The sequence below is a fragment of the Ranitomeya imitator genome, chromosome 7 (assembly GCF_032444005.1).
Source record: "Ranitomeya imitator isolate aRanImi1 chromosome 7, aRanImi1.pri, whole genome shotgun sequence".
NCBI classification, from domain to species: domain Eukaryota; kingdom Metazoa; phylum Chordata; class Amphibia; order Anura; family Dendrobatidae; genus Ranitomeya; species Ranitomeya imitator.
Window position 1 is genome coordinate 221,926,297 of NC_091288.1, and position 23,826 is coordinate 221,950,122.

Consider the following 23,826-nt stretch of genomic DNA (forward strand, 5'->3'; position numbering starts at 1 on the left):
GGCCTCCTCACCTCAGCTCTAATATCTGAAAATCTCAGGAGCCGCGTGCTCTGTAGACTGGGAATAATCTGGGACTTCTCAGAGTCGGGAAATCTCTTTTTGGCCATTTTTGCCTGATGAGGACAAGCTCCTATTAATTTTGTACACCCTGATAAAAGGCGGGGCATAGTGAGGCCACTCCCCCTCATCACACAAATACGCGTCACCTGATCTGCTTTATCCAATCAGCATTCAGGTTTATAAAAGTCAGAGGCGGGAAATCTGCAGAAAATGGCGATTTGGTCACAATTCACACTTGTCTAATAATTCTGCACACAGGAAAGGAAGACAAAGACTTTGATAAGATGTAGACGAGTATATTTAGCATCAGGGTATAATATAAGCATTTCAGCACTAGCGGTTTACATACAATTCCCTCCTTTTGGTTATTACGTAAACACTTTTATTAGGACACAGATCGGTCCATGCTTTTACGAGCCGGTAATGATAGCGAGGTTTACATTATAATACAACTATTTTCTTGAGTTGTTGGGTTTGCCTCTGGTCTTTTTTCGGCTCTTCTCGTTGCTTCCTCTCTTTTCTTTTCTTCTGCTCTTCTTGTTGCTTCCTCTCTTTTCTTTTCTTCTGCTCTTCTCATTGCTTCCTTTTTATTCCTTTCCTCTTCTTTCATCTCCAGGTCCGCCTTATGTATATACTCCAACATGAACTTCTTCCGTTGCCTCCAGTCTTTCTGGGGATTTCTTTCTTGTCTCAGCCGATATTTGACGTCTTCCAGGGCGCTGTGAATAACCTTCAGGATATCGCTGGTTTTCCCTCGGGTTTTGATATGATCTTTCTCCGTGTAGTTCTCTATAGAGATTATATTCTCGGCTCCTTTCAGTTTGAACATCTTCTCAATCTCCATGAAGTTTCCACTGGTTTTTTTGGTGATGACAACAATGGGGAAGAGTCCTGCAAGAGACACAGATGTGAGCGGATGATCTGGGATGATACGACCATTACTGTATTCATGGTTTATTAAGTGCTTGTTAAAACTGGACGGACAATTGTCCCAAACAGACACAAAGCACATATATATGTAGATAACCAATCAATAGAAGAAAAAGTGCAGATGATCTAACGCAGCCCAAGTGAGGGTCCTATTCCCAGCTCCTGCCTGCCAGCGGAGGTTGGTGCCCTGTATGTAGTGACAGTGGCGCTCATCGGCGGCTGTCCTTAGGGTTCCTATTACACCCTATGATAAGAGGAAAAGATAAAGAGTATTTGTAACTTATGAAATAGCTGACCGTCAGTGTTAACCGAGATATGTCAGTCACAATAGTGAGGTTAACATGTTCAGCTACCAACCGCCAAATGTCAGAAGCAGGAAAAATGATACCAAAATTCCAAATCATCAGCAGGTCAATTAATATGATAATGCAATTGTATGATTATAAGGATGTCTCAACAATTAATGATCCTGTAGATATGGCAACAAATAAAATCAAAGAGCTTGTGTAGCCATCATTGGTGGTTCCAAAACTGATAAGTCCGTGAGAGTAAACTGCCTTACTCTGATTGATTCTTATACAACCGCTGGCAAAAATTATGGAATCTCCGGCCTCGGAGGATGTTCATTCAGTTGTTTTATTTTGTAGAAAAAAAGCCGATCACAGACCTGGCACAAACTAAAGTCATTTCAATGGCAACTTTCTGGCTTTAAGAAACACTAAAAGAAATCAAGAACAAACAATGTGGCAGTCAGTAATGGTCACTTTTTTAATCAAGCAGAGGGAAAAAATTATGGAATCACTCAATTCTGAGGAAAAAATTATGGAATCATGAAAAACAAACAAACAAAAAACATCACTAGTATTTTGTTGCACCACCTCTGGCTTTTCTTACAGCTTGCAGTCTCTGAGGCCTGGACTTAATGTGTGTCACACAGGACTCTTCATCATTCTGCCTCCAACTTTCTCTGGTTGCTGTCCCCAGATCAGCTTTGCAGGTTGGATTCTTGTCATCGACCATTTTCTTCAACTTCCAACAAAGATTTTCTATTGGATTGAGATCCGGACTATTTGCAGCCCATGACATTGACCTTATGTGTCTTTTTTCAATGAATGTTTGCAGTTTTTGCTCTATGGCAGGATGCATTATCATCTTGAGAAATGATTTCATCATCCCCAAACATCCTTTCAATTGATGGGATAAGAAAAGTGTCCAAAATATCAACATAAACTTGTGCAATTATTGGAGATGTAATGACAGCCATCTCCCCAGTGCCTTTACCTGACATGCGGCCCCATATCATCAATGACTGTGGAATCTGCATGTTCTCTTCAGGCAGTCATCTTTATAAATCTCATTGGAACGGCACCAAACAAAAGATCCATCATCATCACCTTGTCCAGTGCAGATTTGTGATTCATCACTGAATATGACTTTCATCCAGTCATCCGCAGTCCACGATTGCTTTTCCTTAGCCCATTGTAACCTTGTTTTTTCGGTTGAGGTGTTAATGATGGCTTTCGTTTAGCTTCTCTGTATGTAAATCCCATTTCCTTTAGGCGGTTTCTTACAATTCGGTCACAGACGTTGACTCCAGTTTCCTCCCATTTGTTCCTCTTTTTTTTGTGCATTTCCTGTTTTGGCGACATATTGCTTTAAGTTTCAAGTCTTGACGCTTTGATGTCTTCCTTGGTCTACCAGTATGTTTGCCTTTAACAACCTTCCCATGTTGTTTGTATTTGGTCCAGATTTTAGACACAGCTGACTGTGAACAACCAACATCTTTTGAAACATTGTGTGATGATTTACCCTCTTTTAAGAGTTTGATAATCCTCTCCTTTGTTTCAATTAACATCTCTCGTGTTGGAGCCATGATTCATGTCAGTCCACTTGGTGCAACAGCTCTCCAAGGTGTGATCACTCCTTTTTAGATGCAGACTAACAAGCAGATCTAATTTGATGCAGGTGTTAGTTTTGGGTATGAAAATTTACAGGGCGATTCCATAATTTTTCCCTCAGAATTGAGTGATTCCATAATTTTTTCCCTCTGCTTGTTCTAAAAAAATAACCATTACTGACTACCACATTTTTGGTTCTTGATTTCTTTTACTGTTTCTTAAAGCCATGTCTGTGATCTGCTTTTTTTGTACAAAATTAAACAACTGAATGAACATCCTCCAAGGCCGGTGATATCATAATTTTTGCCAGGGTTTGTATAGCGGACTCCTACAACATCAGACATCACTATGACCTGCTATCTATACGAAGCCTCCTGATGAGCCAAGGGGACTACGCATTGAGGCAATATAGTAGACCCTAACCTTCAGTTTGGATGAGTGCTGCCTTACCTACATTGGTTTACACAGAGGCGCAGCTAGGGTTTTGGTTCAGTGGGGGCGACGCTTCTGAGTGGCCCCTAACCAGGTGACCTTCATTACAATTCGGTGACGCCCCCTAATAGTGGAGGAGAACCTCAGCAGATGACTGCGCTGTTACTGAAGATAATCTCTATATAAAGACCAATATGGATATTACCGCCATATGGTCAGTGGTAGATACCAGCCCTACAGAACATATAAGAGATTACAGCACAGGTACAGATAATGACTTACTGCTGACGTTCTCTGATGGAATCGTTCACTTTTCCCGTCTTTTCCATCTGGCCCAGACCGACATGACAACTTCTTCCAGCCAGAACTCTTCTGCAGAGATTACAACAAAGACTCATTTCACTTCTCACATTCCTGGTCCATCACCATCTATTCCCAATCTGCACAAACTCCTCATCCTGCTGATACCCCAATACTGAGCCGCTGCTGCCAAATGTGTCCTTATTACTTCCCCTGATACCCCAATACTGAGCCGCTGCTGCCGTATGTGTCCCTATTACTGCCCCTGATACCCCAATACTGAGCCGCTGCTGCCGTATGTGTCCCTATTACTGTACCTGATACCCCAATACTGAGCCTCTGCTGCCGTATGTGTCCCTATTACTGCACCTGATATCCCAATACTGAGCCGCTGCTGCCATATGTGTCCCTATTACTGCACCTGATACCCCAATACTGAGCCGCTGCTGCCGTATGTGACCCTATTACTACACCTGATACCCCAATACTGAGCCGCTGCTGCCGTATGTGTCCCTATTACTGCACCTGATACCCCAATACTGAGCCGCTGCTGCCGTATGTGTCCCTATTACTGCACCTGATATCCCAATACTGAGCCGCTGCTACCGTATGTGTCCCAATTACTACACCTGATACCCCAATACTGAGCCGCTGCTGCCGTATGTGTCCCTATTACTGCACCTGATATCCCAATACTGAGCCGCTGCTGCCGTATGTGTCCCTATTACTGCACCTGATACCCCAATACTGAGCCGCTGCTGCCGTATGTGTCCCTATTACTGCACCTGATACCCCAATACTGAGCCGCCGCTGCCGTATGTGTCCCTATTACTGCACCTGATACCCCAATACTGAGCCGCCGCTGCCGTATGTGACCCCATTACTGCCCCTGATACCCCAATACTGAGCCGCTGCTGCCGTATGTGTCCTTATTACTGCCCCTGATACCCCAATACTGAGCCGCCGCTGCCGTATGTGTCCCTATTACTGCACCTGATACCCCAATACTAAGCCGCCGCTGCCGAATGTGTCCCTATTACTGCCGCTGATACCCCATTACTGAGCCACTGCTGCCGTATGTGTCCCTACTACTGCACCTGATACCCCAATACTGAGCCGCTGCTGCCGTATGTGTCCTATTACTGCCCCTGATATCCAAATACTGAGCCTCTGCTGCCGTATGTGTCCTATTACTGCACCTGATACCCCAATACTGAGCCGCTGCTGCCGTATGTGTCCCTATTACTGACCCTGATACCCCAATACTGAGCTGCTGCTGCCGTATGTGTCCCTATTACTGCCCCTGATACCCCAATACTGAGCCGCTGCTGCCATATGTGTCCCTATTACTGCCCCTGATACCCCAATACTGAGCCGCTGCTGCCGTATGTGTCCCTATTACTGCCCCTGATACCCCAGTACTGAGCCGCTGCTGCCGTATGTGTCCCTATTACTGCACCTGATACCCCAATACTGAGCCGCTGCTGCCGTATGTGTCCCTATTACTGCACCTGATACCCCAATACTGAGCCGCTGCTGCCGTATGTGTCCCTATTACTGCACCTGATACCCTAATACTGAGCCACTGCTGCCGTAAGTGTCCCTATTACTGCACATGATACCCCCAATACTGAGCCACTGCTGCCGTATGTGACCCTATTACTACACCTGATATCCCAATACTGAGCCGCTGCTGCCGTATGTGACCCTATTACTGTACCTGATACCCCAATACTGAGCCGCTGCTGCCGTATGTGTCCCTATTACTGCCCCTGATACCCCAATACTGAGCCGCTGCTGCCGTATGTGTCCCTATTACTGCCCCTGATACCCAGATACTGAGCCGCTGCTGCCGTATGTGTCCCTATTACTGCACCAGATACCCCAATACTGAGCCGCTGCTGCCATATGTGTCCCTATTACTGCCCCTGATACCCCAATACTGAGCCGCTGCTGCCGTATGTGTCCCTATTACTGCCCCTGATACCCCAATACTGAGCCACTGCTGCCGTATGTGTCCCTATTACTGCACCTGATACCCCAATACTGAGCCGCTGCTGGTGTATGTGTCCCTATTACTGCACCTGATACCCCAATACTGATCCGCTGCTGCCGTATGTGTCCCTATTACTGCACCTGATACCCCAATACTGAGCCCCTGCTGCCGTATTTGTCCCTATTACTACACCTGATACCCCGATACTGAGCCGCTGCTGCCGTATGTGTCCCTATTACTGTCCCTGATACCCAAATACTGAGCCACTGCTGTCGTATGTGTCCCTATTACTGCCCCTGATACCCCAATACTGAGCCGCTGCTGCCGTATGTGTCCCTATTACTGCCCCTGACACCCCAATACTGAGCCGCTGCTGCCGTATGTGATCCTATTACTGCACCTGATACCCTAATACTGAGCCGCTGCTGCCATATGTGACCCTATTACTGCCCCTGATACCCCAATACTGAGCCTCTGCTGCCGTATGTGACCCTATTACTGACCCTGATACCCCAATACTGAGCTGCTGCTGCCGTATGTGTCCCTATTACTGCCCCTGATACCCCAATACTGAGCCGCTGCTGCCGTATGTGTCCCTATTACTGCACCTGATACCCCAATACTGAGCCTCTGCTGTCGTATGTGTCCCTATTACTGCCCCTGATACCCCAATACTGAGCCGCTGCGGCCGTATGTGTCCCTATTACTGCACCTGATACCCCAATACTGAGCCGCTGCTGCCGTATGTGTCCCTATTACTGCCCCTGATACCCCAATACTGAGCCGCTGCTGCCGTATGTGTCCCTATTACTGCCCCTGATACCCCAATACTGAGCCGCTGCTGCCGTATGTGTCCCTATTACTGCCCCTGATACCCCAGTACTGAGCCGCTGCTGCCGTATGTGTCCCTATTACTGCACCTGATACCCCAATACTGAGCCACTGCTGCCGTATGTGTCCCTATTACTGCACCTGATACCCCAATACTGAGCCGCTGCTGCCGTATGTGACCCTATTACTGCACCTGATACCCCAATACTGAGCCACTGCTGCCGTATGTAATTTTATTACTGCCCCTGATACCCCAATACTGAGCCTCTGCTGCCGTATGTGTCCTTATTACTGCACCTGATACCCCAATACTGAGCCGCTGCTGCCGTATGTAATTTTATTACTGCCCCTGATACCCCAATACTGAGCCTCTGCTGCCGTATGTGTCCCTATTACTGCACCTGATACCCCAATACTGAGCCGCTGCTGCCGTATGTGTCCCTATTACTGCACCTGATACCCCAATACTGAGCCTCTGCTGCCGTATGTGTCCTTATTACTGCACCTGATATCCCAATACTGAGCCGCTGCTGCCGTATGTGTCCTTATTACTGCACCTGATACCCCAATACTGAGCCGTTGCTGCCGTATGTAATTTTATTACTGCCCCTGATACCCCAATACTGAGCCTCTGCTGCCGTATGTGTCCCTATTACTGCACCTGATACCCCAATACTGAGCCGCTGCTGCCGTATGTGTCCTTATTACTGCACCTGATACCCCAATACTGAGCCGCTGCTGCCATATGTGACCCTATTACTGCCCTGATACCCCAATACTGAGCTGCTGCCGTATGTGTCCCTATTACTGCACCTGATAGCCCAATACTGAGCCGCTGCTGCCGTATGTGTCCCTATTACTGCACCTGATAGCCCAATACTGAGCCTCTGCTGCCGTATGTGTCCCTATTACTGCACCTGATAGCCCAATACTGAGCCGCTGCTGCCGTATGTGTCCTTATTACTGCACCTGATACCCCAATACTGAGCCGCTGCTGCCGTATGTGTCCCTATTACTGCACCTGATACCCCGATACTGAGCCGCTGCTGCCGTATGTGTCCCTATTACTACACCTGATACCCCAATACTGAGCCGCTGCTGCCGTATGTGTCCCTATTACTGCACCTGATATCCCAATACTGAGCCGCTGCTGCCGTATGTGTCCCTATTACTGCACCTGATACCCAAATACTGAGCCGCTGCTGCCGTATGTGTCCCTATTACTGCCCTGATACCCCAATACTGAGCCTCTGCTGCCGTATGTGTCCATATTACTGTACCTGATACCCCAATACTGAGCCGCTGCTGCCGTATGTGTCCCTATTACTGCACCTGATACCCCAATACTGAGCCTCTGCTGCCGTATGTGTCCCTATTACTGCACCTGATACCCCAATACTGAGCCGCTGCTGCCGTATGTGTCCCTATTACTGCACCTGATACCCCAATACTGAGCCTCTGCTGCCGTATGTGTCCCTATTACTGCACCTGATACCCCAATACTGAGCCTCTGCTGCCGTATGTGTCCCTATTACTGCACCTGATACCCCAATACTGAGCCTCTGCTGCCGTATGTGTCCCTATTACTGTACCTGATACCCCAATACTGAGCTGCTGCTGCCGTATGTGTCCCTATTACTGCACCTGATACCCCAATACTGAGCCGCTGCTGCCGTATGTGTCCCTATTACTGCACCTGATACCCCAATACTGAGCCTCTGCTGCCGTATGTGTCCCTATTACTGCACCTGATACCCCAATACTGAGCCGCTGCTGCCGTATGTGTCCCTATTACTGCACCTGATACCCCAATACTGAGCCTCTGCTGCCGTATGTGTCCCTATTACTGCACCTGATACCCCAATACTGAGCCTCTGCTGCCGTATGTGTCCCTATTACTGCACCTGATACCCCAATACTGAGCCTCTGCTGCCGTATGTGTCCCTATTACTGTACCTGATACCCCAATACTGAGCTGCTGCTGCCGTATGTGTCCCTATTACTGCACCTGATACCCCAATACTGAGCCGCTGCTGACGTATGTGTCCCTATTACTGCCCCTAATACCCCAATACTGAGCCTCTGCTGCCGTATGTGTCCCTATTACTGCCCCTGATACCCCAATACTGAGCCGCTGCTGCCGTATGTATCCATATTACTGCCCCTGATACCCCAGTACTGAGCCGCTGCTGGTGTATGTGTCCCTATTACTGCACCTGATACCCCAATACTGAGCCGCTGCTGCCGTATGTGTCCCTATTACTGCACCTGATACCCCAATACTGATCCGCTGCTGCCGTATGTGTCCCTATTACTGCACCTGATACCCCAATACTGAGCCCCTGCTGCCGTATTTGTCCCTATTACTACACCTGATACCCCGATACTGAGCCGCTGCTGCCGTATGTGTCCCTATTACTACACCTGATACCCCGATACTGAGCCGCTGCTGCCGTATGTGTCCCTATTACTGTCCCTGATACCCCAATACTGACCCGCTGCTGTCGTATGTGTCCCTATTACTGCCCCTGATACCCCAATACTGAGCCGCTGCTGCCGTATGTGATCCTATTACTGCACCTGATACCCTAATACTGAGCCGTTGCTGCCGTATGTGACCTTATTACTGCACCTGATACCCCAATACTGAGCCACTGCTGCCGTATGTGTCCCTATTACTGCCCCTGACACCCCAATACTGAGCCGCTGCTGCCGTATGTGATCCTATTACTGCACCTGATACCCTAATACTGAGCCGTTGCTGCCGTATGTGACCCTATTACTGCACCTGATACCCCAATACTGAGCCGCTGCTGCCGTATGTGTCCCTATTACTGCACCTGATACCCCAATACTGAGCCGCTGCTGCCGTATGTGTCCCTATTACTGCACCTGATACCCCAATACTGAGCTGCTGCTGCCGTATGTGTCCCTATTACTGCACCTGATACCCCAATACTGAGCCACTGCTGCCGTATGTGTCCCTATTACTGCACCTGATACCCCAATACTGAGCCGCTGCTGCCGTATGTGACCCTATTACTGCACCTGATACCCTAATACTGAGCCGTTGCTGCCGTATGTAATTTTATTACTGCCCCTGATACCCCAATACTGAGCCGCTGCTGCCGTATGTGTCCCTATTACTGCCCCTGATACCCCAATACTGAGCCGCTGCTGCCGTATGTGTCCCTATTACTGCACCTGATACCCCAATACTGAGCCGCTGCTGCCGTATGTGTCCCTATTACTGCCCTGATACCCCAATACTGAGCTGCTGCTGCCGTATGTGTCCCTATTACTGCCCTGATACCCCAATACTGAGCTGCTGCCGTATGTGTCCCTATTACTGCACCTGATAGCCCAATACTGGGCCGCTGCTGCCGTATGTGTCCCTATTACTGCCCCTGATACCCCAATACTGAGCCTCTGCTGCCGTATGTGTCCCTATTACTGCACCTGATACCCCAATACTGAGCCGCTGCTGCCGTATGTGTCCTTATTACTGCACCTGATACCCCAATACTGAGCCGCTGCTGCCATATGTGACCCTATTACTGCCCTGATACCCCAATACTGAGCTGCTGCCGTATGTGTCCCTATTACTGCACCTGATAGCCCAATACTGAGCCGCTGCTGCCGTATGTGTCCCTATTACTGCACCTGATACCCCAATACTGAGCCGCTGCTGCCGTATGTGTCCCTATTACTGCACCTGATACCCCGATACTGAGCCGCTGCTGCCGTATGTGTCCCTATTACTACACCTGATACCCCAATACTGAGCCGCTGCTGCCGTATTTGTCCCTATTACTGCCCTGATACCCCAATACTGAGCCTCTGCTGCCGTATGTGTCCATATTACTGTACCTGATACCCCAATACTGAGCTGCTGCTGCCGTATGTGTCCCTATTACTGCACCTGATACCCCAATACTGAGCCGCTGCTGCCGTATGTGTTCCTATTACTGCACCTGATACCCTAATACTGAGCCACTGCTGCCGTATGTGTCCTTATTACTGCACCTGATACCCAAATACTGAGCCGCTGCTGCCGTATGTGTCCCAATTACTGCACCTGATACCCCAATACTGAGCCGCTGCTGCCGTATGTGCCCCTATTACTGCACCTGATACCCCAATACTGAGCCGCTGCTGACGTATGTGTCCCTATTACTGCACCTGATACCCCAATACTGAGCCACTGCTGCCGTATGTGACCCTATTACTGCACCTGATACCCCAATACTGAGCTGCTGCTGCCGTATGTGTCCTCATTACTGCTCCTGCGGTGTGGTTCTCTGTGCCTTCTAAATTCTAAAGCACCTCTCTATAAAATAGTAATGCCGGGTGCAAGTGCCCTAGAAAACAGTGCCCACATTTTGCTCCCTAGAAAGTAATATTGCACTGTGTGCCCCTTTGATAGTCACAGCAACCTGAGATCCCCTATAACAAGAAGTGCCCACTTTACATTTAATAATGTCCCAAGTCTCCCCCCTGTACAGTTCCCCTATACAGTATGATGCCTCCTCACTGTATAGTACCATCCACACAGTATACTGACCCCTTAGTAGCCCCCAAACTGTTTGATGGCTCCAACACTGTATGATGGCCCCTTCACTGTAATTTAGAGATGGCCCACTAGATGTCCTCCATATAGTATAATGCACCAGATCATCCTAAATATAATGCACTACCCATAGGTCTCCATATAGTATAATGCATTCCCCATAAGCCTCCATATAGTATAATGCACTCCCCATAGGTCTCCATATAGTATAATGCACTCCCCATAGGCCTACTCTATAGCACAAGGCAGCACCCATAGGCAGACTCTATAGGACAAGACAGCATCCCCCTAGGCAGACCCTGTAGTATAAGACAGTGCCCCCATAGGCAGACCCTGTAGTATAAGACAGTACCCCCATAGGCAGACCCTGTAGTATAAGACAGCACCTCATAGGTAGACCCTGTAGTATAAGACAGCACCCCATAGGCAGACCCTGTAGTATAAGGTAGCACCCCATAGGCAGATCTTGCAGTATAAGGCTGCCTCCCTTAGACAGATTCTGAAATATAAGGCAACACCCATATAGGTAGACCCTGCTGTATAAGGCAGCCCCCCATAGGCAGACTCTAGTAAAAGGCAGCACCCCATAGGCAGACCCTGTAGTATAAGGCAGCACCCCATAGGCAGACTCTAGTAAAAGGCAGCACCCCATAGGCAGACCCTGTAGTATAAGCACCCCATAGGCAGACCCTGTAGTATAAGCACCCCATAGGCAGACCCTGTTTTAAAAGGCAGTACCCCATAGGCAGATCCTGAAGTATAAGGCAGCACCCCTATAGGCAGATCCTGAAGTATAAGGCAGCACCCCTATAGGCAGATCCTGAAGTATAAGGCAGCACCCCTATAGGCAGATCCTGAAGTATAAGGCATCCCCCATAAAAAAAAAACAATAAATACTCACCTCTTTTCCTCCTTGTTCCAGCGGTGCTCCGACCTCACGCTCATCTTTTGACAGCGGGCGCCGGGGTTGACGTCATCGCGCCTACTGTCAGCATCGGCGTCAGTGACGCCAGACGCTGACAGGGGGATGATGGGAGAAGGAGCGCAGCGCTCCTTCCCTCATCAGTGCAGTGACAGGCTCAGGGGCCCCAAAGCGTGTTGCAGAGCAGGGAGATCGATTCTCCCTGCTCTGCCGCAGAAGGTAACTGTGTCGGCGCGCTGCGTGCGCCGATACAGTTACAGTAGCGTAGCTCCGGGTGGGCCCCCTCTGAGCACCGGACCCGGGGCGGTGGCCCCCTCTGCCCCCCTGGTAGCTACGCTACTGGGTTTACATCTATCCTGTTAATATCCTCATCATTAGTCTGGATGATAACTGCCTAATGTTTAACTGCTGAATCAATGAGTATTTATCTTGAAGCCTGTCTGATGGGTAGAGTGACCCATCTTGCTCATTGATTTGGATGAGCATTATTAGTGGTATATCCATTTTTTATTATTATCACTGCTGTGATTATTATCCCATAGTCCCTGAATTGGAATGATGATTTAGGTGATTATTCATGTTGAGTATTCTAAGATCTCTCCTCTTATCTCTGCTGTGTGTAAAGGCCCCGTCACACATAGCGACGCTCAGGGGCGGACTGGGCCGGGTGGCAGGAATGCATCTGCCCCCCGGGCCGGTGCCTGAGCAGGTACACAGGGCCGCTGGAGGAGCAGCAGCTATTTTAATACATAGCGCGCCGCATCCCTCCAGCCGGCCCTATGTGCGCGCGTTGCCTGCTCTGACAAGTGCCGCGGCGGCCCGCACTAGTGTGCGAGCACGGCCGCGGTCCTTGTTCCTGCGTGTGCTCGTCTGCCGGCTGCTGCGCTGCCCATGTCAGAGCGGGCAAGCAGGAGACCAGGCGCGCGCGCGGCCCGCACTAGTGTGCGAGCACGGCCGCGGTCCTCATTCCTGCGCGTGCTCGTCTGCTGCCCATCAGTCAGAGTGGGCAAGCAGGAGACCATGCGCGCGCGCGCGCGCGCACATGGTGATATTTCAAAAAGCCGCGCGCGCATAGACGGTGTCTGACGCTGGCCGGCCTGCACCAGCGTCAGAGAAGACTGCTCACCAATGCCTGGGCCCTGGGATGATCCTCTCCTCCTCTTCACTGCCAACGCTGGCCAGGACGCGACACCCGACCCACCTCAGCTCTTCATCCTCCCGACCTCCCCCCATCTCAGGGACCTGGGTGAGTCCCAAGATGATTTTTTTTAATGTATATACAGCAGTATTGCCTATATAATGTGTATAGACTGCTATATATACATTATATAGGTGGTACTGCTGTATATAATCACTATACCACTATAATGCATGTATAGCACTCTATATCTTATATGGGTGACACTGCTACTTATGCGTATATACCTTATATAGGTGACACTGCAATGTGTGTGTATGTATATGTGTATGTGTATATATATATATATATATATATATATACACACACATTGCAGTGTCACCTATATAAGGTATATACGCATAAGTAGCAGTGTCACCCATATAAGATATAGAGTGCTATACATGCATTATAGTGGTATAGTGATTATATACAGCAGTATCACCTATATAATGCATATATAGCAGTCTATACACATTATATAGGCAATACTGCTACTGATGTGTATATAGGTGATACTTCTCTGTATATATGTCGTTATGTAGGTGATACTGGTGTGTGTGTGTGTGTATGTATACACACACACACACACGTACATATATACACAGCAGTAACACCTATATATAACGTATATACACATCAGTAGCAGTATTGCCTATATAATGAATATAGACTGCTGTATATATGATATATAGGTGATACTATCATTATATACAGCAGTAGCAGTATCGCCTATATAACGTGTATGCAACATTTGCAGTATCACCTATATAATGTACAGACTAATGTATATACGTTATATAGGTGACACTGCTGTGTATAGTCGCACTATCTATTTGTATCTAATCTATATATATAATTGCCTACGGGTTACTTCCGTCTTTCTGTCCTCAACTTCCGTAACGGAAATCCAGCGTTGCTGATTGGTCTCGCCAGCTGCCTGTCATGGCTGCCGCGACCAATCAGCGACGGGCACAGTCCGATTAGTCCCTCCCCTACTCCCCTGCAGTCACAGTGCCCGCCGCCCACTCCATACTTCCCGCAGTCAGTGCCCAGCGCCCGCTCCATACTCCCCGCAGTCAGTGTGCCCGGCGCCCGCTCCATACTCCCCGCAGTCAGTGCCCAGCGCCCGCTCCATACTCCCCGCAGTCAGTGTGCCCGGCGCCCGCTCCATACTCCCCGCAGTCAGTGTGCCCGGCGCCCGCTCCATACTCCCCGCAGTCAGTGTGCCCGGCGCCCGCTCCATACTCTCCGCAGTCAGTGTCCCCTGCGCCTGCTCCATACTCCCCGCTCCATACTCCCCGCAGTCAGTGTCCCCAGCGCCCGCTCCATACTCCCCGCAGTCAGTGTCCCCAGCGCCCGCTCCATACTCTCCGCAGTCAGTGTGCCCGGCGCCCGCTCCATACTCCCCGCAGTCAGTGTGCCCGGCGCCCGCTCCATACTCCCCGCAGTCAGTGTGCCCGGCGCCCGCTCCATACTCCCCGCAGTCAGTGTGCCCGGCGCCCGCTCCATACTCTCCGCAGTCAGTGTGCCCGGCGCCCGCTCCATACTCTCCGCAGTCAGTGTGCCTGGCGCTCCGCTCCATACTCCCCGCAGTCAGTGTCCCCTGCGCCTGCTCCATACTCCCCGCTCCATACTCCCCGCAGTCAGTGTCCCCTGCGCCTGCTCCATACTCCCCGCTCCATACTCCCCGCAGTCAGTGTCCCCAGCGCCCGCTCCATACTCCCCGCAGTCAGTGTGCCCGGCGCCCGCTCCATACTCTCCGCAGTCAGTGTGCCCGGCGCCCGCTCCATACTCTCCGCAGTCAGTGTGCCTGGCGCTCCGCTCCATACTCCCCGCAGTCAGTGTCCCCAGCGCCCGCTCCATACTCCCCGCAGTCAGTGTGCCCGGCGCCCGCTCCATACTCTCCGCAGTCAGTGTGCCCGGCGCCCGCTCCATACTCTCCGCAGTCAGTGTGCCTGGCGCTCCGCTCCATACTCCCCGCAGTCAGTGTCCCCAGCGCCCGCTCCATACTCCCCGCTCCTTACTCCCCGCAGTCAGTGCCTGCTCCATAATCCCCTCCAGTCAGCGCTCACACAGGGTTAATGCCAGCGGTAACAGACCGCGTTATGGCACGGGTAACGCATTCCGTTACCGCTGCTATTAACCCTGTGTGACCAAGTTTTTACTATTGATTCTGCCTATGCAGCATCAATAGTAAAAAGATGTAATGTTAAAAATATTAATAAAAAAAACCAAAAACCTGCTATACTCACCTTCCGTCATTGGACGATGCGCTCCAGCCGGCCGCCATCTTCCGTTCCCAGAGATGCATTGCGAACTTACCCAGAAGACTTGGCGGTCTCACTGGCGGTTTCCTGGGAATGGAAGATGGCGGCCGCATCACACAGCTTCGCTGGATCCCAGGGGTGAGTATATAACTATTTTTAATTTTAATTTTTTTTTTTTAACAAGGATATGGTGCCCACACTGCTAAATACTGCGTGGGCAGTGTTACATACCTACGTGACTGGCCAATATACTACGTGGCTCTGTGCTGAATATTACGTGGCTGGGCAATATACTACGTGACTGGGCAATATACTACGTGACTGGGCAATATACTACGTGACTGGGCAATATACTATGTGGCTGGGCAATATACTACGTGGCTGGGCAATATACTACGTGACTGGGCAATATAATACGTGACTGGGCAATATACTACGTGACTGGGCAATATACTACGTGGCTGGGCAATATACTACGTGACTGGGCAATATACTACGTGACTGGGCAATATACTACGTGACTGGGCAATATACTACGTGACTGGGCAATATACTACGTGACTGGGCAATATACTACGTGACTGGGCAATATACTACGTGGCTGGGCAATATACTATGTGACTGGGCAATATACTACGTGACTGGGCAATATACTACGTGGCTGGGCAATATACTACGTGACTGGGCAATATAATACGTGACTGGGCAATATACTATGTGACTGGGCAATATACTATGTGGCTGGGCAATATACTACGTGACTGGGCAATATACTATGTGGCTGGGCAATATACTACGTGACTGGGCAATATACTACGTGACTGGGCAATATACTACGTGGCTGGGCAATATACTACGTGACTGGGCAATATACTACGTGACTGGGCAATATACTACGTGACTGGGCAATATACTACGTGACTGGGCAATATACTACGTGACTGGGCAATATACTACGTGACTGGGCAATATACTACGTGGCTGGGCAATATACTATGTGACTGGGCAATATACTACGTGACTGGGCAATATACTACGTGGCTGGGCAATATACTACGTGACTGGGCAATATAATACGTGACTGGGCAATATACTATGTGACTGGGCAATATACTATGTGGCTGGGCAATATACTACGTGACTGGGCAATATACTATGTGGCTGGGCAATATACTACGTGACTGGGCAATATACTACGTGACTGGGCAATATACTACGTGACTGGGCAATATACTACGTGACTGGGCAATATACTATGTGACTGGGCAATATACTATGTGGTTGGGCAATATACTACGTGGCTGGGCAATATACTACGTGACTGGGCAATATACTACGTTGCTGGGCAATATACTACGTGGCTGGGCAATATACTACGTGACTGGGCAATACACTACGTGGCTGGGAAATATACTACGTGGCTGGGCAATATACTACGTTGCTGGGCAATAAACTACGTGGCTGGGCAATAAACTAAGTGGCTGGGCAATATGCTACGTGGACATGCATATTCTAGAATACCCGATGCGTTTGAATCGGCCCACCATCTAGTGTATGTGTATGTATGTATGTATGTATGTATGTATGTATGTATGTGTATATATATATATATATATATATATATATATAATCAGTTTCATCTATACAATGTGTGTACAGCAGTCACAGTATCACATACAATATATAGGTGATACTACAACTACACACATCAGTCGCAGTATCGACTATTGTATATACAGTAGTTTCAATGTGATATATGTTCAGCAGTCGCAGTGTCTCCTATGTGATGTATGCATCATAATATAGTATAATGCTGTCTTAATTACCGAATATTGTAGAGAGGTTTATAGTGTAGAGATGTTTATATAGTATGGCGCTATGCATATAGTGTGGAATTCACACTATATACACTGCTGCCACATCTCTACACTATATAATATATGCACCGCTCTATATTCCTTAACACGGTATATAATATGCCGCTGTGTATATAATATATTGTAGTATACCATTTATACTTGTGTATAAGCCGAGTTTTTCAGCATATTTTTTTTTGTGCTGAAAACACCCCCCTCGACTTATACACAAATCATTGTCCCAGAAAGACGGAGAAGGAGCAGCAGGTGACAGAGGCAGGAGCCGGCGGCTGTGGCTAAAGCCTGTGCCGCTGCTAAAGAGAAATGAATATTCACTGCACTGGCAGTGAATATTCATTTCTCTTGTAGCATTGACAGCCACAGCCGCCGGCTTCCAGCACACATCCTACTTACCATCCCTGCGCACCCTCGCTGCATCTCGTTTCGGCGCTAGCAGCTCTTCAGGATGACCGATCACGAGTCTTCCGCTCATTAAGGTAATGAATATTCACCCCTCTCCACTCCCATAGGTGTGATAAATATTCATTACCTTAATGAGCGGGGGACATGTGATCGCCCGGCCGGAGCTGCTGGCACCGGAACGAGATGCTGCGAGGCCATGCAAAGAAGGTAAGTAGGATGTGGTTTTTTATTATTTTTTAGGAACCATGCATACATGAACAGGGATAAGGAGCCATGCATACAAGGATGGGGATAAGGATTCATGCAGACAAGGATGGGGATAAGGAGCCATGCACACACAGACGGGGATAAGGAGCCATGCATACAAGGATGGGGATAAGGAGTCATACAGACAAGGATGGGGATAAGGAGCCATACAGACAAGGATGGGGATAAGGAGCCATGCAGACAAGGATGGGGATAAGGAGCCATACAGACAAGGATGGGGATAAGGAGCCATGCAGACAAGGATGGGGATAAGGAGCCATACAGACAAGGATGGGGATAAGGAGCCATGCAGACAAGGATGGGGATAAGGAGCCATACAGACAAGGATGGGGATAAGGAGCCATACAGACAAGGATGGGGATAAGGAGCCATGCAGACAAGGATGGGGATAAGGAGCCATACAGACAAGGATGGGGATAAGGAGCCATACATACAAGGATGGGGATGAGGAGCCATACATACAAGGATGGGGATGAGGAGCCATACAGACAAGGATGGGGATAAGGAGCCATGCAGACCAGGATGGGGATAAGGAGCCATGCAGACAAGGATGGGGATGAGGAGCCATACAGACAAGGATGGGGATAAGGAGCCATGCAGACAAGGATGGGGATAAGGAGCCATACATACAAGGATGGGGATAAGGAGCCATGCAGACAAGGATGGGGATAAGGAGCCATGCAGACAAGGATGGGGATAAGGAGCTATGCAGACAAGGATGGAGATAAGGAGCCATACAGACAAGGATGGGGATAAGGAGCCATACAGACAAGGATGGTGATAAGGAGCCATGCAGACAAGGATGGGGATAAGGAGCCATGCAGACAAGGATGGGGATGAGGAGCCATGCAGACAAGGATGGGGATGAGGAGCCATGCAGACAAGGATGGGGATGAGGAGCCATGCAGACAAGAATGGGGATGAGGAGCCATGCAGACAAGGATGAGGAGCCATGCAGACAAGGATGGGGATGAGGAGCCAAGCAGACAAGGATGGGGATGAGGAGCCATGCAGACAAGGATGGGGATGAGGAGCCATTCATACAGGGACAGGGGAGCCATGCATACAAGGACGGGATGTGGGGACAATGCATACCCAGCTTATACTCGACTCAATACATTTTCACAGTTTTTTGTGGCAAAATTAGGTGTCTCGGCATATACTTGGGTCGACTTATACTCAAGTATATACGGTATGTTGTGGAGCTGTGTATACTTCTAATGTCCTGCATAAATGGTGTAATTCTCAGTATCTATTCTGATGTATATGTGTATCTGTCTATCTATCACTCCGATTAATTGTTAGAAAACTAGTGGACTCTTTATTGGCCCATGTGGCAACGTTTTGGATCCATAACTGAACATTTCTCTGATATGGAAGTGAAATGTTGCCACATTGACTAATAAAGAGTATTAAAAAAAATCGGTTCCATTTTCTTCCACAAAAGTGGTACAATCATCTTCTCACTTGCTGTCCGTGTGCAGTTGTGTTTTTTTTTTTCTCAGCAGATGTTGCAGTCTGATACACGGTGAGTCAGACCATTGAGGAGATGGAGAAATTAATTTCTCCGTCTCCTCCACACCTGTGCTGCGAGAGCATTGGAGCACGGACACTCTGATCACGCTCACAGCAGAGCAAGAGCCGAGTATCATTGGCATATCACATCCGATGCCATATTCTAGTGTTATTCCACCCTAATGAGCACCTGTATTAAGCCCACGTTCACACGGTCAGTATTTGTTCAGTGTTTTCATCAGTATTTGTAAGCCAAAACCGGGAGTGGAACAATCCAGAGGAAAAGTATAATAGAGACATCTGCACCAATTCTGTATTTATCACCCACTCCTGGTTTTGGCTACAAATACTGAGGTCAAATACTGACCATATACTGACCGTGTGAATGTGGCCTTATTCTGTATCTATACACTGCACAGTACCACTCCTCATTATACAGTGGGGCTGTGTGTGTGTCACTATACAGTGGGGCTGTGTGTGTCATGAATTATACAGTGGGTGTGTGTGTGTGTGTGTCATGATACAGTGGGACTGTGTGTGTCAATATATATATATAAATAATATCTCTATCTATCGCATTCTTGCAGTCACCAGACCACCTGTTGCCGGCACCAGAGAATCCTCATAGCGCACAGTGCGCACGATATGAGGATTCACACATAGTGACTGTAGACATGTAGCTTAAGATCTGACAACCCCTTTAAGGATGGGCCGCTACTCATGGGCCACTGCTTGTGCTTGCCCCCCAGGCTAAAATTTGCCAGCCAGCCCCTGGCGACGCTGCAGCGATACCGACAACGATCCGGATCGCTGCAGCGTCGCTGTTTGGTCGCTGGAGAGCTGTCACACAGACAGCTCTCCAGCGACCAACGATCCCGAGGTCCCCGGTAACCAGGGTAAACATCGGGTAACTAAGCGCAGGGCCGCGCTTAGTTACCCGATGTTTACCCTGGTTACCATCGTTAAAGTAAAAAAAAAACTAACGCTACATACTTACCTACCGCTGTCTGTCCCCGGCGCTCTGCTTCTCTGGTCTGGCTGTAAGCACAGCGGCCGCTCTGCTTTCCGACTGACCAGCGCTCACAGCCAGTACAGGAGGAGTGCAGAGCACAGCGCCGGGGACAGACAGCGGTAGGTAAGTATGTAGCGTTTTTTTTTTTTTTTTACTTTAACGATGGTAACTAGGGTAAACATCGGGTAACTAAGCGCGGCCCTGCGCTTAGTTACCCGATGTTTACCCTGGTTACCAGCGAAGACATCGCTGAATCGGCGTCACACACGCCGATTCAGCGATGTCAGCGGGACCTCAACTATCAAAAAAAGGCCCAGGCCATTCCGACACGACCAGCGATCTCACAGCAGGGGCCTGATCGCTGGTACGTGTCACACATAGCGAGATCGCTACTGAGATCGCTGTTGCGTCACAAAACTTGTGACTCAGCAGCGATCTCGCTAGCGATCTCGCTATGTGTGACGGGGCCTTAACAGCTAGGGCTGTCCAGGGTCAACAATGGACAGCCACCGATGAGCGGGGGCGCCACTGTCACTACATATAGGGCACCAACCTCCGCTGGCAGGCAGGAGCTGGGAATAGGACCCTCACTAGGGCTGTGTTAGATCATCTGCACTTTTTCTTCTATTATTATTATTATTATTTATTGTTATAGCACTATTTATTCCATGGCGCTTTACATGTGAGGAGGGGTATACATAATAAAAACAAGTACAATAATTTTAAACAATACAAGTCACAACTGGTCCAGGAGGAGAGAGGACCCTGCCCACGAAGGCTCACAATCTACAAGGGATGGGTGAGGATACAGTAGGCGAGGGTAGAGCTGGTCATGCAGCGGTTTGGTCAATCGGTGGTTACTGCAGGTTGTAGGCTTGTTGGAAGAGGTGGGTCTTCAGGCTCTTTTTGAAGGTTTCAATGGTAGGTAAGAGTCTGATATGTTGTGGTAGAGGGTTCCAGAGTAGGGGTGATGCGCGAGAGAAATCTTGTATGCGATTGTGGGAAGAGGAGATAAGAGGGGAGTAGAGAAGGAGATCTTGTGAGGATCGGAGGTTGCGTGCAGGAAAGTACCGGGAGACGAGGTCACAGATGTATGGAGGAGACAGGTTGTAGATGGCTTTGTAGGTCATGGTTAGGGTTTTGTACTGGAGTCTCTGGGCAATGGGGAGCCAGTGAAGGGATTGACAGAGGGGAGAAGCTGGGGAATAGCGGGGGGACAGGTGGATTAGTCGGGCAGCAGAGTTTAGAATAGATTGAAGGGGTGCGAGAGTGTTCGAGGGGAGGCCACAGAGCAGGAGGTTGCAGTAGTCAAGGCAAGAGATGATGAGGGCATGCACTAGGGTTTTTGCAAATTCTTGGTTGAGGAATGAACGGATACGTGAAATATTTTTGAGTTGAAGTCGGCAGGAAGTGGAAAGGGCTTGGATTTGTGGTTTGAAGGAGAGATCAGCGTCAAGGATTACCCCGAGGCAGCGAGCTTGTGGGACTGGAGAGAGTGGGCAGCCATTTACTGTAATGGATAGGTTCGTTGGGGGGTCATGTGAGATGGGGGAAAGATGATGAATTCTGTTTTGTCCATGTTAAGTTTCAGAAATCTAGCGGAGAATAAGGATGAAATAGTGGACAGACAATGAGGGATTCTGGTTAGGAGGGAGGTGATATCTGGTCCAGAGATGTAGATCTGAGTGTCATCAGCATAGAGGTGATACTGAAAGCCATGAGATTCTATGAGCTGTCCCAGGCCAAAGGTGTAAATGGAGAAGAGCAGGGGCCCAAGAACTGAACCTTGTGGGACTCCGACAGATAGGGGGCGAGGTGAGGAGGTGGTGTGTGAGTGGGAGACGCTGAATGTCCGTGGAGACATCTCTTGGAGGGAGCTCGTTTTCTCTTCCAAGTCTTCACAGATCATAAAAATTTGGTGTACCTGAAGACAGCCCAGCGGTTAAATTCTCGCCAGGCCAGATGGTCCTTGTTCTTCTCCCGGTTTCATTTCACCCTCCATTTTCTTTCTGGGGAGAAGAACATTCGTGCCGACGCTCTCTATCGCTCCGTTGTGTCATCTGTGGAGGAGGAAGAGGAGCCTCGGCTTATTGTCCCCACCGAGAGCCTGAGAACTGTAGCCCCGGTTTCGCTAGAGTCTGTGCCTCCGGGCAAGACTTTTGTACCATCCAGTTTGCGACTGGAGGTTCTCTCTTGGGCGCACTCGTCCAGGGTGGGTGGACATTTTGGTTCCAAAAGGACATCTGAGTTACTGGTGAGGACATACTGGTGGCCGCATATGGCTCGTGATGTCGCAGACTATGTTCGGGCATGTGTCTCTTGCGCCAAGTACAAGTCCCCTTGGCAATGGCCAGCTGGTTTGCTTTACCCTCTGCCGGTGGTGGACAGGCCCTGGGAGATGGTCGGTGTTACAGAACCCCCCAGCACCAAGAATGTTATGCAGTATATGTATGTAATATAGTTTCCATGTGAAATGCATCAGTCCACAGGCTGCGCCCCTGGACAAGATATTCTCTTTCTGACCTCCCCCCACCCTTGTAATTCCCACAGTAAATATTGGCAGGCTCCGGCCCCCTGCGGCTATTGTAATGTATGTCTGGCCTGCTGTTTGCCTATTGGCCTGTCCTGTGTATCTGTGTTATATGTTGTGAATTCTGATTTTGGGTTCCCTCTAGTGGTTGTAGGTGGGAATGCAGTTGTCTCTGAGTCGCAGTCCTGGCCAGGTGTATCTGCTGATTGCAGTTCTGACTGGGATATTTAGGTGTGCAGGATTCATTAGTCCTTGCCAGTTGTCAATGTTTCTTGGGAAGTGTTGGATCTTTGTCTGGCTTCTGCTTAGCTGCCAATTCAGCAAAGATAAGTGTCTGTTTCTTTTTGCAGTGTGCTTATATTCTGTGCTATTCATTTGTTTTCTCTTGTCCAGCTTAGACTGTGTCAGTGTTTTCTCAGTCTTGTTGGATTCTCTGGAGTTGCAGATATACGCTCCACATCTTTAGTTAGATGGTGAAGTTTTTGTATTTTCTGCTGTGGATATTTTTGGAAGGATTTTTAATACTGACCGCTTAGTATTCTGTCCTATCCTTTCCTATTTAGCTAGAAGTGGCCTCTTTTGCTGAATCCTGTTTCCTGCCTGCGTGTGTCTTTTCCTCTACAACTCACAGTCAATATTTGTGGGGGGCTGCCTATCCTTTGGGGTTCTGCTCTGAGGCAAGGTAGTATTCCTATTTCCATCTATAGGGGTATTTAGTCCTCTTGCTGTGTCGAGGTGTCTAGGTTTTGGTAGGCACACCCCACGGCTACTTCTAGTTGCGGTGTTAAGATCAGGGTTTGCGGTCAGTATAGTTACCACCTACTCCAGTGAAAGTTC

The 23,826-nt window shown here is 49.0% G+C and overlaps 1 protein-coding gene across 1 annotated transcript in view; it reads right to left on the bottom strand.

Moving 5' to 3' along the window:
* Positions 1–342: 342 nt before the first annotated feature.
* LOC138646054 (reticulocyte-binding protein homolog 2b-like) overlaps positions 343–23,826 on the bottom strand; it is an 82,352-nt gene continuing 58,868 nt past the window's right edge. The window contains exon 4 of the mRNA XM_069735523.1: positions 343–951. Coding sequence (XP_069591624.1) covers positions 497–951 — 455 coding nt within the window. The 3' untranslated portion in view covers positions 343–496. The remainder of the gene's footprint in view (positions 952–23,826) is intronic.